The 17,058-nt window shown below is 57.9% G+C and overlaps 1 protein-coding gene across 1 annotated transcript; it reads left to right on the top strand.

Annotated features, from left to right (window-relative positions):
• Window positions 1–12,586: 12,586 nt before the first annotated feature.
• On the top strand, window positions 12,587–17,058 carry EN2 (engrailed homeobox 2). Its single transcript, XM_074315059.1, has 2 exons — window positions 12,587–13,196; window positions 16,312–17,058. The coding sequence occupies exons 1-2, from the start codon at window positions 12,587–12,589 to the stop codon at window positions 16,626–16,628; spliced, it is 927 nt and encodes a 308-aa protein (XP_074171160.1). The 3' UTR covers window positions 16,629–17,058.

The raw sequence follows: 17,058 nt of genomic DNA, 5'->3' as shown, positions 1-17,058 counted from the left end.
GAGAGGACTCAACTCGTTAACGGTGGTCGGAACCAGCATCCCCTCCGGTCCCCAGCCCAGCACACCTCCTGTTCCCCAAGAGGCAGATTTGAAGGGTTCCTACGCAGAACATTTAATGTAAGTGCAGCCTGAAACAAATGAGTGGGTTTCTACTTTGCATTCCAATTTGAGGAAGTCTTGAATGCAAATCATGGTCAGCTTTTGCTTCCTGAATCCCCTCAGATCAGTGGGGGGTCGTGGGTGGCCTAGGTTGGCCAGAAGTTCAGGGTTCAGCCAGGTGTCAGGTGTTTCTCCATCAAGGGCCCACCTGGCACTATTGCCATGGGCAAGGTGGGAAAGACCCTCCTCACCTGGATCCTACGGTCTAGTCAGGGGACAGACAACACACACAGGCAGTGGGGTGAGGACAGCGGCAGCCCCCCAGTGTCTGGGGATGCGCCTCAGCTTTGCTGGTTCCTGGTTTGCTAGTCAACAGCTCATTGTGTCTAGAAGAGAAATGATCAAATGTTCTTGTGCGTGAAAATGACCCAAGGCGCTTGTTAAAAATACAGCTTGCCAGGTCACACCCTGGACCTGAAAGCGGAACTTCTGACTCAGTAGGTCTCCATGAGACCAAGACGCTGCTTTTCAGACAACTGCCCAGATGATTCTTGCAATGTGAGCAGCACCAGTCTAGAGAGGATTCAGTCTGCTGTCCAGAGGTGGAGCAGTGAGCATTGGCTCCTGGTAGGAACCTAACCAGCAGTAGGATGGGCAGCTCTCAGCACATCCCCACTAATGCCTGCAGACCTGCTGTGTTGGACACAATAGCGGCTCCCCAAAGATGTCCACGTCCCAGCCCCCAGCACCTGCGAGTGTGTCACGGCTGTGCACTGAATATCTGCTTCTTAGACCCTAATGAAGGACAACTGAGATGGCCATAGGACAGTGGGCTGTGACAAGGGAGCACGAAGGTCGGGGGCAGGGGCTCTGGGTGTGCACTAGGGATCCAGGGGCCAGACACTGGCCAGGCCAAGGCTGTGGACCCTAAATGAGCAGGCTCACACCTTCCAACATGACTGTCCTTATAAGAGGCAGAGACACAGGAAAGGCAACCACGTGATTCTAGAGGCAGAGACCAAGGGATGTGGCTGCAAGCCAAGAGACGCAAAGGATTGTGGGTGACACAAAAAGCTGGAAGAGGCGCAAGGGACCCCCTGGAGGCTCCCGGGGAGCCTGGTCTAGGACTTCTGGCCCCAGAACTATGAGAGAATCCATTTCTGCTGTTTTAAGCCCCCAGGTTGTGAGATTTTGTGCCAGCAGCCACGGAAAATTTAAGCCACTTCTGTGCACCCCACCTCCAAAAGCAAGCGAACAAATCCTGCTCTCACCAACTATTAAGAGGTCACCCCAGTGTGCTCCCTGCCCCACCCCTGCTGTTTCCTGTGATTTTAGTATTTTTATTCTCTTTCCCTCCCCCTGATGGACTCAGGCTCATTCTGCTGGGCCAGCACTGTCCAAAGGAAATAAAATGTGGCCACGTGTGGAATTGTAAGTTTTCTCTTAGCCATGTGAAGAAAATTAGAGACAAACAGGTAAAAATAATTTTAATAATATGTTTAGTTAGCCTGATATATCCAAAATAGTATTTTAACATGCAATCAACATAATGGTGGTCGGGATATTTTACAAGGTTTTGGGTACTAAGTCGTCACATTCCGGGGTGCATTTTGCACCTGTGGCTGATCTCAAACTTGTAGTTTACAGCTAGAGCACGTCTATGTTTTCACTGGAAATGCTTGATGTGCAGTGAACGCTGATACAGTTTGCAGTTGAAAGTCTTCACATACCCAAGTTGTTCCAAACATACGTGGGGGGGGGTCCCTAGGAGCTGAGCTGAAAAATCCATTGTTTTAAATTTACATTCCAGTTAATTAAACTAAAAAATTCAGCTCTTCAGTCACACTAGCCACATTTCCAATGCCACATATGACTAGGGGAGAGAGCAGTTCCAGATCCACCTCAAGTGTCACCATAATGCTGTCCCCACCACCCCCACCCCCAACAAAGGGAAGGGGTAGAGTCATTGAAGAAAAGCCCACTCGCTACACAGCTGCACTCGGCCCTCACCCAGCAGGGCACCCCTGAGGACCTGGCCGTGTAAGGAGTATGGAGGGAGCACAGGGGAGGGGCAGGGAACCCAGAGGGGGGAGCAGGCACACACTGAACAGGAGGGGGGCTGAGCCAGGCTAGGAGGGTGACGAGTTCCTCAGGTAGGTGGGGGGAGCAGTATTCTAGGTGGAATGAACACAGTTTGCAAAAGTCTGCAAGCTGGTATCACTTAACACCCATTAGGATGGCTACTGTCAAAAACGTGGAGACACTGGACCCTCTGTGCATGGCTGGTGGGAATGCAAAATGGCACAGCTGCTGTGGGAAACAGTACGACAGTTCTTCAGAATATTTAGGGCAGAACCACCATACGATCCCGCAATCCCACCTTTGGGTGTATATCCAAAAGAATTGGAAACAGGGTCTCAAAGAGATATTTGCACACCCATAGTCATAGCAGCATAATTCACAATGGCCAAGAGGTGGAAGCAACCCAAGTGTCCACTGACAGATGAATGGATAAACTAAATGTGGTCTCTACATATAGTGGAATATTATTCAGCCCTAAAAAGGGAGGAAATTCTGACACACACTATAATATGAAAGAACCTTGAGGATATTATGCTCAGTGGAATAAGCCAGTCACAAAAGGACAAATACTGTGCGATTCCATTTACACGAGGTCCCAAGAGGAGTCAAATTCATAGACAGAAAGAAGGGTGGGTGTGGGGGCTGGGGTGGAGAAGGGGAGTTATGGCTTAATGGGGACAGAGTTTCAGTCTGGAAACATGAAAAAAATCCTGGCGCTGGCCGGTGGTGATGGCTGCACAACAGTGTGAATGGACTTAATGCCTCGGAACCGTTACTTCAAAAATGGGCGAGATGGTAAATTTTACATATTTTTTCACACTTAAAAAAATTGACTTCATTTCAATAACATACGAAATCAAATTTTAGAACAGACCCACACAACAGTTTTCGCTGTGTAATGTTTTTCCTAGCAGCGTTATTAAAGAAAATGTATACTTGTTAACATCGTGAAGAGAATAACCACCTTTCACACCGTATCACCACCCAGAACTCAAATTTGCCAAGAGGCAGCATTTCCATTTCCAGCTCAGATTTTACAATTCTCACTGCCTCCGGAGCCCCGGTGGAACTTGGATTCTCACGAGTAACACTGAAGAAAAAAAAAAGAAAAAAGTCTGGAAGCTGGGGAGTGGCTGGTGAAAAGATAGCTTTTCCGTGTCTTCACTGGACCAACGACCTACCCCCAAATTCAGGTTTTTTAAAAGGTGTCCGGACACCCAGTTTCAGCGACTCCCTCCCTGGGCCTCGGAGGATGAGAGGGGTCACCGAGCCGTAATCCCTCCTAACCTCTGACCTCTCTCCTTCCCTTGAAGCTGTTTCCCTGCCCCCACCGCGCCCTGGCTTCCCCTCCCCCTCCTCCCTTCTACGGAAAACAAGCGCCGGCATTTCAGGAGTGGGTGGGGGAGGCTTAGGAGATGCGTGGAGACGGCATCTCTTCGAGGTGCCCGCCTCAGAGCCGCAGTGCAGACTCCCTAGGGGAGAAGCAGGTCTGCGGTGCCGGACGCGGCAGTCGGCCTTGCTGACAATTCCTCCCCGGCCGGGCTCTCCCGGTCCCGCCACAGCGCCGGGAGGAGCTGGGGTTGAAACCTGGGGGCCGGCCCCCCATCCCATCACCGGGAAGGCGACGGAGGCGACGGGAGGGGATAGTGGGAGAGCTTGTTGAACCACGCAGCTCCTTAGCCGTGGACACCCGCGCGGGGAAGTCACGGGCTAGGACTAGGTGATCACGCCCACGGCCCCGGGGGGCGCCAAGGGTGCGCGCGGGAGGTCAGGGCGGCCGGAAGCTCGGGGTCGCTGCGGAGAGGCCCGCCTGGGGGCGGTCAGTGGGGAGGAGGCGGGGAAACGCGGTTTCAGACCGTGCCACCCCGCGAGCGCCACCCTTTCACTGAGCCCGGACCTGCGACTTTGAAGTCGCTGCTGGGCTCGGCCCCCTCCCGCGTCCCCGCCCGGGCCGCTCGGAGCCGCCGGTCCAGCGGTGCCCCCGCTTTGTCGCTGAGCGCTCACTGCAGCGGCTCAGTGGACCAAGGCGGCCGGGCCGGCGCGGCCCTCTGATCTGTGAACTGCGAAGAGCTCAGCGGCTCATAGACAAACGCGCGCTCCCTGGTGCTGCGGCGCCCGCGGGCGCCCGGGGGGTGGGGGCACAGGCTTTCACTCCGAGGAAAAGTTCGCCGCCCTGGAGTCTGCCCCAAGGGTCTGGGCTCTAACTCCAGGGCCCTCGCTGTCGACCTGTCTCGACGGGGTCGGTGTCCCCTGCTCTCCAGAAGACAGTAGCGCCCGCCGCGGCGCATCACCGGGTACCTGCTCCGAACCAGAGGGCGCGAGTGTAGACCCTCCCGGCCTCCTGGGGCCGGACCCGCGCAGAAACCACAGTTCCCCTCCCCCCTTTTCGGGGCGCCACAGGGCACCCGGCAAGTTGCGAGGAATCACCCCTAAAACCACGCTTAACCAGGGGTTCGCTGCTACTCAGATGCGCAGAGGGAAGGGGGACCCTCGGAGGAAACCTGCCCCGGGGCCTTCTGGGGGGTTCGCACTCGAAGCTCCCGCGAGGGATCCCCGTAACCAACCCGCAGCAGCCGCGACGTGGGGAGGGAGTTCGGGAAGGGTAGAGGATCCGTGTCCCCACAGAAGCTGCCAATTCTGGAAGGACGAGACCTGGTCACACTCGAAGAGCCAAAGCCCGCGCCCCCACCCACCCTACCCGCATACAGTTCTCTCCGGTCCACGTGCGCGTTCGGCCAGGCGGGCGCACCGAGGGAAATCCAGCGTGGGGTTCCCGCCTCCGATTCCGACACGGAGACCTGGTGGGGAAGCCCTGCGCTGGGGTTCGTCCCAGGCCACTCGTGCGGGACGCGGGGAGCGCTGCGCCCCATCTGCTCTCCGGTTCCGCAGAGCAGACGGGACCCCGACGAGTGCCCAGCGGCTCCATCCAAACCCGAACAAGGCCCAACCCGCCCCCACCCGCCCGGGAGCCGCGAGTGCGAGGCGCCTCTGCTCCCGGAGAGGGAGCTCTCCCTCGCGCCTGGGCGCACACCCACACCGCCGCTTTCTTTTCGCTGGATTTTGTGTTTTCCGGTTGTTTCTACTAGGAAAGGAGACTCCCGCCTGTGCGGAAAGGCTGAGGCCTGTATTCAGCCCAGTCTCGGACCCTGACACACGCTGGCCTCTTTGGCGATCTTGATCCAAAATCCATTCTGACCGCCGAGCTAGGTTTCCAACCCACCAGGACTTAGCTTCACATCTGATTTTTAAGGCCGGGCTTTTCGTGGCTGCTTTGCTCGAGGAGCAGCTGAACTTGTATCTGCGAATAAGACAGAAAACCTAAGCGTCGGCCAAAGTGTGTCGTTTTGGGGGAAACACGCGCTTTGCCCTCCAGCGCATCTGCCATGCCTTGGCACCAAACCTTCCCGTCCTGCCTCAGTCGCCTTCCCTCCAGGCGCGGGGAGGGGGTCCCCCAACATCTGTAACCCAGAGGCTGTGCCTCCGCCAAAATTAGCCCTGGCAGTGCAAACTGGGAGCTAAAATTAGGCAGTTAATTAGAACAACTGGCTTTTCTCGCTCTGGGTAGAGGCGGAGGTGTAAATCCCCAGGAATTTCAGGGCATTAGTACATACGTGGGAAAGCCTCCTGCGTATCCCGTTTCTCTCTCCTCGCCGGTGTTAGCACTCCAAACGGCAGAGTTCCTGAACTTTGGCGGTATCCTAGAAGCTGTTGTGTCTTAGGGGATTAACTGATATGAGACACACACAAAGTCTGAAACTTCATCCCGTGAAGTACAACAGGGAGGCTGTCTGCAGAGAAACGGAATGTTTTTTAGAGGGGTTGGGAGACGGGGGAGATTTTCTTTAAGGAGAAAGAACAGTTCCATAAAGTGCCTTAACTTTAAAATATTGCTGGCTTTTCCTTACGTGGAAGAGCTGTCCTGGGATGGGGGAGTCTGGGAAGAGGGGCTAAGAGTGATTCTCCCGCCCTGCAGGGAGCAGACTGGGGAGCTGCCCTGGGGAGGGCATTTGGGGCCTTGGTCAGCATGCCCTGAATGCTGTGACTAAGGCAGGCACCCACCATGCGGGTGGGCACCAGTGGCATGTGTGTTCACAGGAGCTCGTAACCAAGCCTCTGTGCTGGTCACCTGAGCACACTTCTGTAGTGAGCACAGGAAATGACCCGGTTGGGACATAACCCCCCCACCCCCACCCCCCCACACACACACACTATACTCACAAGAATGACCGTGAACTAGATTCTCATGCTAAAGAAATGACCAACTTTGTTGAACTCAGTGGAATTGATCAATGATTTAATTAAGCATAGAGAATGTCTGGATTCCATTCACAATTTAGTTTCATCCTTTTATAGCAAACCACATATCTTAATATATTTGTATTTAATAAAGAAAAAAGTAAATCAAGTCCATAACTAACGTGAATGTAGATTTTAAAAAAATCTATCTCCCCCAACCAAACGAGTACACAACCCTACATGAGTTCCCCAGTGAAGCAGTATTCAGTTGTTGATAATCGGGTGTGTGTGTGGTGGTGGAGGGGGGGAGTGGTGATGGTTTAGGTATTTTCTTCCTGATGTAAAATGTAGACCATTCAGTTATTTGTCTCACTAGCTGTAGATAGTTTGGCTAGGATGTATCCGGGTGGTTTAAGTTAAACCTGAACTTGCCTAAAATTCTGGAACTCTCCAGTCACTCAAATCGTATTTCTAAAAATACTGTGAAGTCAATGTACATGAGTTAGGCGACACTAGCCTCTCTATGATGACCTGGGCCATCACAGAAAGAAAGACAAGACAAGAAACCTAGCGGTCTGTGAGGAAAGCAGGTGTTCCCGGGGGCTCCCTCAAAGGTCAAAGGGAAGACGGTGGATAGACACTAGAATCTCTTCCACTATCGGTAAGGAATTGCACGATTAGAGAGAGGGGCTACGTTTCTCTAGAACCCATTGTCCCTTTACATGTTTTTTCTTCTTGTTTCAGTGTGCTTAGCCAGCGCCAGCCACAGACGCTGCTCTTCCCAGTCCTTTGCCAAACCAGTTTGACTCTATGCCTCTGGATTATTTAGCATGTGTTCTGGGTCGCTGCAATTCTGAAGGGATGTCTTCTTTACAGTAGAGTTGCGAAGACTTTGGGGAAAAATAAAAAAAAAAGAACCAAACTGTCTGTGACTTGCAACCCTGCCCCTGCACAAGCTGAGCAGGGCAGAGCCCAGCCAGATCCCACAGCCTGAGTCCAGTGAAGATACCGTGACAGGCCTCGAGTGAACGCGGGCCCAGCTTCCAGAGAGGGCCACATTTTATCTGGATTAAGAACGGCAGTGAACCAGGGTGAGAGTACAGGAAAGGGGTCCCCAGGGCACACCGTGATTCCCAAGGACAGTCAGGTCATCTAAGGCAAGAGTCCCCCCACCCTGGAGAAACCTCAAGGGAGGGTGGGCCCAGGGGCCGAGACAGAGGAGTGAGTTGGGTGTGGGTTCACTGGCACAAGTAGTTCTCCTATGGAAGCCTCTGTTTTCAGGATAAACCAGGTTAGGGATGGTTTCTGCACGGTACTTTCCAGCTCTGGAGAGGTGCCCACCCTACGCTCCTCTCCCCAGCTCTCTGGGGCTAGCACTGGGGCTCAGCTTCAAAAGTAAGACCTCTCCCTGTGGCCGGGACAGGAGGCGGTCCCCACTGGATGCCTCTCCCACTTGGCGCCCCCAGCACCCAGGGAGGTTTGCTGTGCACAAGCCGCTTCTTCTCCAGCCCTTGGGGCAGGGCCCAATCGCCCTTCTTAACCAGCATCCGTGGGCGCCAACCCACCCACCAGGCTCCCTGTGGCCACAGGACACCTCAGGGGATCTGGGCGCCCTTCGGCGGCTTAGGGCAGGGACAGGCACGGGCCTAGAGCACAAGGGCTTGCGTCCCCACGGCCCTGTCCAGGTCCGCCACTGCTGCATTTAACCCCTTCTTTCTTGGGATTACTCGATGGAGACCCTGATCCCAGACCCCAGCCTCCACGACCCTAACCCCCCAAGTTTGTCCCCTGCGTCTGTAGGCCTGTGCTTCGTTCGGAGGAGAGCACAGACGCTCCACCTTGGCGCCCGCTGCCGGGCCAGGCTCACCCACTGCTCCCCAAGCCCCTTCATTTTGGCCTTTGTCTGCAGACCCGGTCGAGGCGGCTGCACAAGCAGCCGACGGCGGTTCTCCGCGGGCGGGAGGAGTTTCTCCCTTCTCGGCCCCAAGATCCGCCCAGAGCCCCGCCGGCCGCGCGGGGCTCCCGCCCGGTTTTGTTCGGGTTGAATTTCGCTCTCCCTAATTGTTGGGCGTCTCTGCCAACCCAGTGCGGAGGACTCCGCGAGCGAACGCCTCTCTCATTGCATTCGTTTTCTCCGAGTGTCCCCACGCCCATCCAGAGGAGTGTGGGAAGTCAGGGGACAGCAAAGCTTCGGGAAAAGGGGTTTTTTCCGGCCTCGCTTTAAGGAAAAAACGGAGGCTGGATCCGCAGCCAGGCGCCCAGCGTCTCCGCGAGCGCTCTGCCACCGGCTGCTGCGCGAGAGATTATCTGTGACACTAGCGTCGGTGTTACACATCCCCCGTGTCCAGAAGCCTCTCTCCTCTCCTTGAAAGGCCCCCTTTTGTGCAGACGCCCGGGAAGGATGTGGGACGGTTCTCCGTGAGCTGGCACTCTCCAAACCCCGCAGGGGAGAAGGGACGGGGTTCGGAGGGAGCCAAAGCCTCGCTTTGTGTTGGGGAGACACACGTGTCCGAGGAGCGCTCTCCTGATCGCGTGCAGAGGCCGACCCTGAGGGCGGCTGCGGCGTCCGGGTCGGAAAGCCGAGCGGCGCGGCTCGCGGGGCTCAGGGCCGCGGGGCCCAGCGGCCGCATGTCCCGCCCGGGAACAGAGACTTGGAAATGCGGGCTCCCTGGCGTCCCCAGAAAGCACAGCCAGGGCGGGGTCCCCGATCCGGCAGGAGGCCGGCGCTGGGCCTCTAGCACGTTTTAGGAGCTTCAGGGGACTGCTTGATGAGATTTCTGTGTGTATAAAGCAGGATTCCCTAAGCAAACCAATTTCGTGCAGCTCCAGCCCAAATTCCCGCAGCCCCCCCTCCACCCCCCCATCGAATGGTGCCCGCTCTCAAGGGGTGCTCTCTTCCAGAATTATGTTCAAGTTTGGGTGGGCTTTGGGAGGCCTGAGACCCTCCTCTAATTACTTCTTTCCTCATTCCTTTCTCTTCCCCTTCCTCCTCTTCCTGCACTTCGCCCCCACCCCCCAATAACCAGGAGTTCCCTCCCCTCACACCAGCCTGATGGCATAGCCTGGAGACAGATTTGCCTAGAGATAACCGGCTGCTTCAGAGTTCGTGTGGCCGTGGTGATTTTGGGTCTGGGTGGCAGGAAAGAACACAGTGAAAGTGCAGTGCCTTGGGCTCATTTAATGCTGAGACACTCCGAAGTGATGGTGCCCGAGAAACTGGAAAATATTTCTCAGGAGGCGGCCTAATTGGTTTTCATGGGATGGGTGAGAAATTCACCTGGCCGCCTTTGCAGGAAGTGAACCAGTCCTGGGCCCACCCTCCTCCCACTCCACCTTCCCGAGACCCAAGTGATCGGACATTACCTGGCTGGTGATGATTAGGGTTCCCAGGGGGCCAGGGAATTTCTTCCCCAAACCCCAAACGTGTCAGTAAGCTGTTCCCACAAACCTCATCAGCCCCATTTTTCTAGGGGCAGGCAGACTAGGGGGGTGGTGTCATTTTTTTGAGACTCAGGCAAGCCCCCTGGCAGGTGTGTGCCTAGCCAGGTAATTTGGTGTGGACCCCTCCAATGGATGTGAGTCACCCCAAGTGAGAAATGGCTTCCCCATCTGCTTGAGTCTCACAGAGGACCCGTGAGCCTCCCCATCTGCCTCCAGAGCCTACCAACACCCAGCACTTACCTGCCTCCACCACCTTTGGCAGCCAGGTGACCCAGCCTAGCTCTTCCTCCCAACCCCTCCAGGGCCCTGGACAGGTTAATTTCCCTGGAAGCAGATCTTGTAACTGTTGCTTCTTGTCCCACCCCAGCCTGCAGTGGAGAGAGGACAGGGTGGGGGACAGGAGGTTAGCTGAGCCAGGCTAAGGTGAAGCTTTCACGCCTCAGGGTGGCCTATGATTGCACTGCCCGGAGCACTGCTTGCCCACACCTTATCTCTTGTCTCCTGGCCTGGCAGCACCCAGCGGGCAGAGCCAGGCCCCGAGGCAGCTCTGCTGTGGACCTCGGCTGCTGGGGGTCACTCTGCAGCCGCCTGGGCCGGCCAGTCCTAGAGTACCCCGCTCTCCCTCCTCTCCCCTCCTCACCCCTCTTTCCACTGAGGGCACTTTTATTGAACCAGGGCTGCCTGCAACCTCAGAATCGCCCTTTTGTCTGTTTTCCGAAGTTGGCAAATTTCCATAAAAATTCATTGTAAATGAATGACAGGCACACCTGAGACAATGGTCGGGGTTTGGGGTGGGGGTCTCTGCAGCTGGGGGCAAGGAGAGAAGAGCAAACAGAAAGGAGCCTAGAGGAGGTGGGGGCAGAGAAGAGGAAACAAGGTCAAGGTGGATATTCTGACAGCAGCTGGAAAGAAAGTTTAGAAAGGAACAGAGAAAAGAGGGGGGTCAGGGGAGACACAAATTGCCCCCCACACCGTTTGATTCCTCCTTCCCCTTTCAGATGGGCCCGCCCTCCTGTGAAACTAGTTTAAAGGATATTAAGACAAAGGAAATGGGGTGAAAGGCCTGGTGGCCCCGCAAGCAGTGCAGGGGGGGGCGTGTGATTGGCTCGGAATTGGGAGGGGGGGCAGCTGCTGGGGGGGGCACTTCCTCTCCGGATGGTTTTGCAGGTTTGGCTGAACTGCCGGCCTCCTCTCTTTTCCAAACAAGATTCAGTTGTCACCCCCTTGCTGCTTTCTTTCCCCACACGGAGCCCGAAGTCGTGTTCCCGCGCTCGTCCGGGTCCACACGCATGTTTCCTGCGGCTCGGTGCTCCCGGTGGGATCCTGCCGGCTGCACGCGCCGCGCTCCGCGCGCACACACATGCACACTTACACTACGTGTCCACGGGAGGAGGGTCCTGCGCGTCGGCTCTGCGTGCGACACAGGAATCTGCCGGGTCACCAAAGTCAAATGTAAGTGACAACTTCCCTCTCCACCAGCAAAGAACGCGGACTACAAAAGTCCCTTTGTATCTCGGCAGCTCATTTAATATGATTTATGCATTTTTGTGCAAGGAATTGTGGGATTTTTCCCCACGGTAAACAATATGGAAATGTTAAAAATGGGAATCTTCCAGCGCGTGCCCACGTACGCACACAAGGGTGACCTGGAGGGGCTGTCGCGGTGGCGCCTCAGGTCCCTGAACCCAGAAGCGATGGGGAAAGCGCGAGCGAGCGCAGGGTACGCGGCCGCGGCCTCGCCGGATTCCGGCTCCGGCACCAGGAGCCCGAGGACGCGGCCGCTTTAAGGGGGGGAGGGACGGTGGCGGCGGGGGAGGGGCAGCTCCTGTCACCAAGCGGCGGCGGGCGCGTCACGTGGGTGCGCGGCGCCGCGGCCATTGGCCGGAGGCACGTGTCCAGGAGACCGGCCCGCGACGTCACTCGAGGGGGCTCTGTTAAAAATAAGAACAAAAATCCAGAGTGAAAGTGTCTCAGGTTGCGCTCAGTGGCCTGGAATTTCCGAGCCGGCGCGGAGGCCGAGGCGACCAGGGCGCGCAGCTCGCGAGGGAGCTCGGGCGGCTCAGCCCGGCCCGGCCCGGCCCGGCCTCCCGCCGCTCACCCATGCGACTCGGGCCGCGGGGCTCGGCGGGGCTCGGCGGGGGCGCGGCCGCACGCCGGAGGGGCGCCCCGGCCCGCAGCGGGGCGGCGGCCGAGCGCAGCGCGGGCCCGCGGGCCTCCATGTGCGCGCTGACCGCTCGCGCCCCGCACCCTCGAGGACCGGCCTGGGAGGGCGAGAGCGCCGGGGAGCGCGCTGCCTGCATGCGCGCAGCTCCAGCGCCCAGCGGCCGCGGCGGGAAGGAGCGCCGGAGCCGGAGGCAGCCGCACGCGGAGAGGAGCGCGGAGCCTGGAGGCGCCCCGGGTCCCCGCCGGACCCCTTTGACTGTCTAGCGCCCGCGCGCGCTGCAGAGGCGAGGACACCAGACTCTTTTGAATCTCCGGGCATCTGGGCGCTGGGCGACTCTTGGTATTTTCGGACTCAACCCGTGGATCGGACCGGCTCCGCCGCGAGCGCGGCCGGCGGCTTGTGGGACCCCAGCCCTGGCGGCGGCCGCGGCGCGCGCGCCGTCGGTGGACTCGGCGGGCTAAGGGCGCGAGCCGGCCGCGGGGGTCTCCGTGTGCGCCGCGGGCGGGCCGAGGGCTGATTGCAGGGGGTCCCCGGAGAGCCGGTTTGGGATTTGTTGTGAACAGCATGGAGGAGAGTGAGCCAAAGCCCAGCGAAGCGGCGGCGGAGGCGCGGCGGCAGTCGGGATCCAGTCCCAGCGGCGGCCCGGGCGACGCGGACACTGGCCACCGGCGGGCTCTGATGCTTCCCGCGGTCCTGCAGGCGCCGGGCAACCACCAGCACCCGCACCGCATCACCAACTTTTTCATCGACAACATCCTGCGGCCGGAGTTCGGCCGGAGAAAGGACGCGGGGACGTGCTGTGGCGGCGGCGAAGGCGGCGCGGGCGGCGCGGAGGGAGGCGGCGCCGAGCAGCCCCCGGGGCCCGGCCGGGAGCCCCGGCAGAGCGCGCCTGGTGCGCCGAGTGCGGGCGGACCGCTGCCCGGCGGCGGCGGCGAATCTCCGAGCGAAGGAGAAGGCGCCTCCAAAGCGCTGTCTCTGCACAGCGGCGCCAAGAAAGGCGGCGACACCGGGGGTCCCCTGGACGGGGCACTCAAGGCCCGCGGCTTGGGCGGCGGCGACCTGTCGTTGAGCTCGGACTCGGACAGCTCGCAGGCCAGCGCCAACCTGGGTGCGCAGCCCATGCTCTGGCCGGCCTGGGTCTACTGCACGCGCTACTCGGACCGGCCTTCTTCAGGTGAGCCCGCGGGGATCCCGCGCCCCAGCCTGCCGCGGGGAGGCCCGCGGGGCTGCAGGGCGGCGCTGGCGTGGGGACTTACCGGGAGGAGACACCAAGGATTCCCCCCTAAGCCCCCCTACACACACACACAAAGACGCACACACAGCGATATTGTGTGCGGCTACGCTGGTCTGGCTGCAGCCGGGAGGCCAGGGGGCAGGATGGATTCGCCAGGGGGTGCAGACTTCTTAGACCAGCAGAAGCAGGAGGACGTGCTCTCTCCGCGCAGCCCCTAGCCCCCCTTCCCTGGCTGGAGTTTGTTTGGTAGGATCACAGTGGCTGGAAGACAGGCCCGGAAGCTCGCTCGCTGCTCAACGCTTTCTCCGGTCCTTGCAACTCAGCCTAGACCCAGGATGTATGCCCAGCTCTCCCCCAGACCTAGCTTCATCCTGCGACCCGGAAATCGCAGATGCAGAGAGGGAGGAAAGAGTGAGGCTGCTGCTCTCCCTCAGCTCCTCGGCCTGTACTGCCCAGGGAGAGCGCGGGATCGGGAGAGGGAAGGGCGGTCGGAAAACAGGCGCCCTTTGCCCTCTGCCCCGTTGTATTTGCCGATCCCGCAGTGTGGAGCTCATCACCCATCTTGCGCACAGCTTGGAGGAGGGGGGCTTGCAATCCTTCCAGATAGAAGGGACTTTCTCCCCGAGCTTCCCTGTGGCTGCTCACTGGTAGGAAAGGAGCAGATTTCAGAGGGGGTTTGTGCAGAGGTGTCGCCTGTGTTTTCCATAGGTCTGAGATTTTTAAAAGCTAAGTTCAAGTCCTTGCAGAAATCATCAGCGATAGTAAAAGCGGGTCTGCAACTGCGAACAGCCATTAGGAGAGGACTCCATTTGTCCCCGAGCTGGCAGCGCAGACCTGATTCCCCTGCCCCAAACCCTCCACTGTTTTGCGGGGGTCGTTTACCGGGAGCACAGCACAACTGCGTCACCCCTCTGCTGCTTTTCCGCAGAAATGTGTCTCTATCTCTGAGGAAACCCAGATTTCTCCAGCTAGATCTGAAATTTGCTCCATTGTTCTCGCCTCTCTCCTTTGTTAATATTTAATTAACATATAGGCTCACAATGGGGCCGGCTTTGTGGCTGGAGTCGCAGCCCGCCAGACCCCAGTGGCCCGCAGGAGCCCGGCAGCCGGGCCTGGCCAGAGTCGCTGGTCTTAAGTCTTAAAAAGAAAAGAAAAGAAGAGAAAACCTGTAAGATCACGTTTATGTTTCTTATCGTTTAAGAAAAAAAGCAACGCAGAGTTTTCTTGCTGAGGTTTCGTTCTGTTTGAGACTCCTAAGTGTTTGCGCTTTGAAAGAAAATCCAGGAAGAGAGGGAACTAAAAATTCTGCTTTTGGGGAGATTTTCTTTCCGTAAAACGATGTGTGTGTTTTGAGGGCTGATTCGTGTGCGCGAGAGCCCCAAGAGAAGAGGAGTTTAGGGGGTATGGCACCCTCCTTGGGGGTGGGCTGGGGTGGCGAGAGAATGGAGACAGAGAATGGCTCCTGGAGCGTGAGGCTGCGGTCGGTCCAGCAGGTGCGGACCGGCCCTTCCGGGCCTCACAGAGCCACCTCCTGTCCCCTTCGCGCTCCCGGGGAGCAGGGTCCACCGCCACGAGTCCGAAACCTCCAGCAAGGCCCGGCGGCGGCGCCCTGGGCGTGTGAGCGATGAGGGCTGTGAGAGTGCTTGTGGGGGCCCGGCTGGAGTGTGGGTGTGCTTTAGAACCTAAAAGGCCCAGGCTTTGAGGTCAACGGCCCTTGGCACCCCCTCTCTGGTGCCCACAACCCTTCTTGGGGAATTTGCCTCCCCCAAGAGAGTGCATGGCTTGCTCGGTGGGTGGGGAGGAAGTTATCGGCACTCACTGGGTCTCGGGACTGTCCCAGAACCATCGCTGGATGCGGCCTTGGAGGGCTCATTCCCCCTCAGGGTCCAGTGGGGATGCAGCCCGGTAGTGCTCGGGTGGGATGCGGCAGCCGCTCAGGGTGGCGGGGCAGGCCCCCAGCCCTGCAGGGTGAGTTGGGGGCACAGGGCAGAGACCTGGGGTTCTGGCTGTGTTCGGTCTAGCCTTCTCCAGCCTCCGGCCGCAGGCACCTCCTTAGAAGTTGAGGCTAGAAACTCCCCAAAGTTGATTCCTACACTTAACAGATTAACAGACCCAGACACAGTTCCACTCCCTTCCCAGCGGCCTCGGAGGCCTTCTCCCTCAGACACCAGGGCGGGCGAAAGGGCTGAGCTTCTTAACATAACAAAAAGAAAGTGTTTGGCTCCCCTCTCTCAGGCCTTTTTCTGGTCGGGTCCTAGGATCCTTACCACCGCTGTTCTGAACCAACCTCAAGTGAGGGGTCCCAGTGGGAGGAGGCCTGGGTGGGGGTCAGAAGAGGGACTCTTCTGCCCAAGGTCAGTTGCACCCCCTCGCAAGCTGGAAGAGGTCCCCTCTCCGTTGCTGGGGAACTGAGGAGACTTGGTGGGAGGAGGGAAACTGAGTGGCAGAGCTCCCTCCCCATCCAGGAAAGATGTGTGTGTGCTCCCATCCTTTAAGGAGACAATGAACTTGGGCCCACAGGGCCAGTGGGGGAGGCGGAAGGGGACTAAGGTGGAGGCAGGCCTCCTGTTCTCAGGACCCACCTGCCCCCTGGCTCCCACAACCCTGGGTACCCTCTGGGGTGTCCCCTCTGGGGGTCCTGTGGCAGCCCCTCAGTTTCCAGGGCTGCCCCTATCCTTTCCCTCTCACTCTCTCAACCAGCACCTACCCTCCCTGTCCTTTTTCCTGGCTGGAACCTCAGAAGGGCTTGCAAAAGCCCTGCCAGAAAGTTATGAGGCTTTGCTTTCCTTTTATTAGGAGACTTTTCCAGGAGGCCTGCCCTGTCCTCCCACTGCCACCCCTCACCCGGCTTGGCTGGCCCATAGCCTCCGTTCCCAGGCTTGGGTGGTGGAGGTGCTGTGAGCTGGGCCCAGTCTCAGCCCAGCTCTCCTCCAGGCCTGCCCCCGCCTTGGGCAGCACTTCCTTCCCACGCCTGCCCTGCGGGGTGACCCAGCCTGAGTCAGCAGGCAGGGCGGCCTCCTAACCGGTGTTCTCTCTGTCCACCATACCTCCCCAGGCCCCAGGTCCCGCAAACCAAAGAAGAAGAACCCCAACAAGGAGGATAAGCGGCCGCGCACGGCCTTCACGGCGGAGCAGCTGCAGAGGCTCAAGGCGGAGTTCCAAACCAACAGGTACCTGACAGAACAACGGCGCCAGAGCCTGGCGCAGGAGCTCAGCCTCAACGAGTCGCAGATCAAGATCTGGTTCCAGAACAAGCGCGCCAAGATCAAGAAGGCCACGGGCAACAAGAACACGCTGGCCGTGCACCTCATGGCCCAGGGCCTGTACAACCACTCCACCACCGCCAAGGAGGGCAAGTCGGACAGCGAGTAGGCGCGCGTGCGGGCGGCGCCAGTATCGGTGCGCGCTAAACAATGCAATAATTTAAAATCGTGAATAAAGGGCCAGTGTATAAAGATGATACCAGCATTCATAGTGAAAAGCTCGTGTATTAGCTATGGTTCTGCAATATTCTGTGTATATATAATTTACAGGTGGTGTAAAATCCAAAATATCCGACTATAAAATATTTTTTGATTTTTTTGTGTGTTTATGAGATTATGCTAATTTTATGATTTTTTTTTGCAAAGGGGGCCGCTTAGGGTGTCATCTTTTTTAATCCCCTAAGCTCCATTATGGGACATTGGACACTTTTTTTTTATTTCAAACGAAGAAAAGAATTAAAACAACTTGCTGAAGTCCAAAGATTTTTATTGCTGCATTTCACACGACTGTGAACCGAATAAAAAGCTCCTACTTGGTC

This window comes from Rhinolophus sinicus, linkage group LG11, assembly GCF_036562045.2.
Source record: "Rhinolophus sinicus isolate RSC01 linkage group LG11, ASM3656204v1, whole genome shotgun sequence".
In the NCBI taxonomy this organism is placed as follows: Eukaryota; Metazoa; Chordata; class Mammalia; order Chiroptera; family Rhinolophidae; genus Rhinolophus; species Rhinolophus sinicus.
The sequence above is the reverse complement of the archived record's forward strand: the minus strand, read 5'-3'. Positions and strand labels throughout refer to the sequence as shown.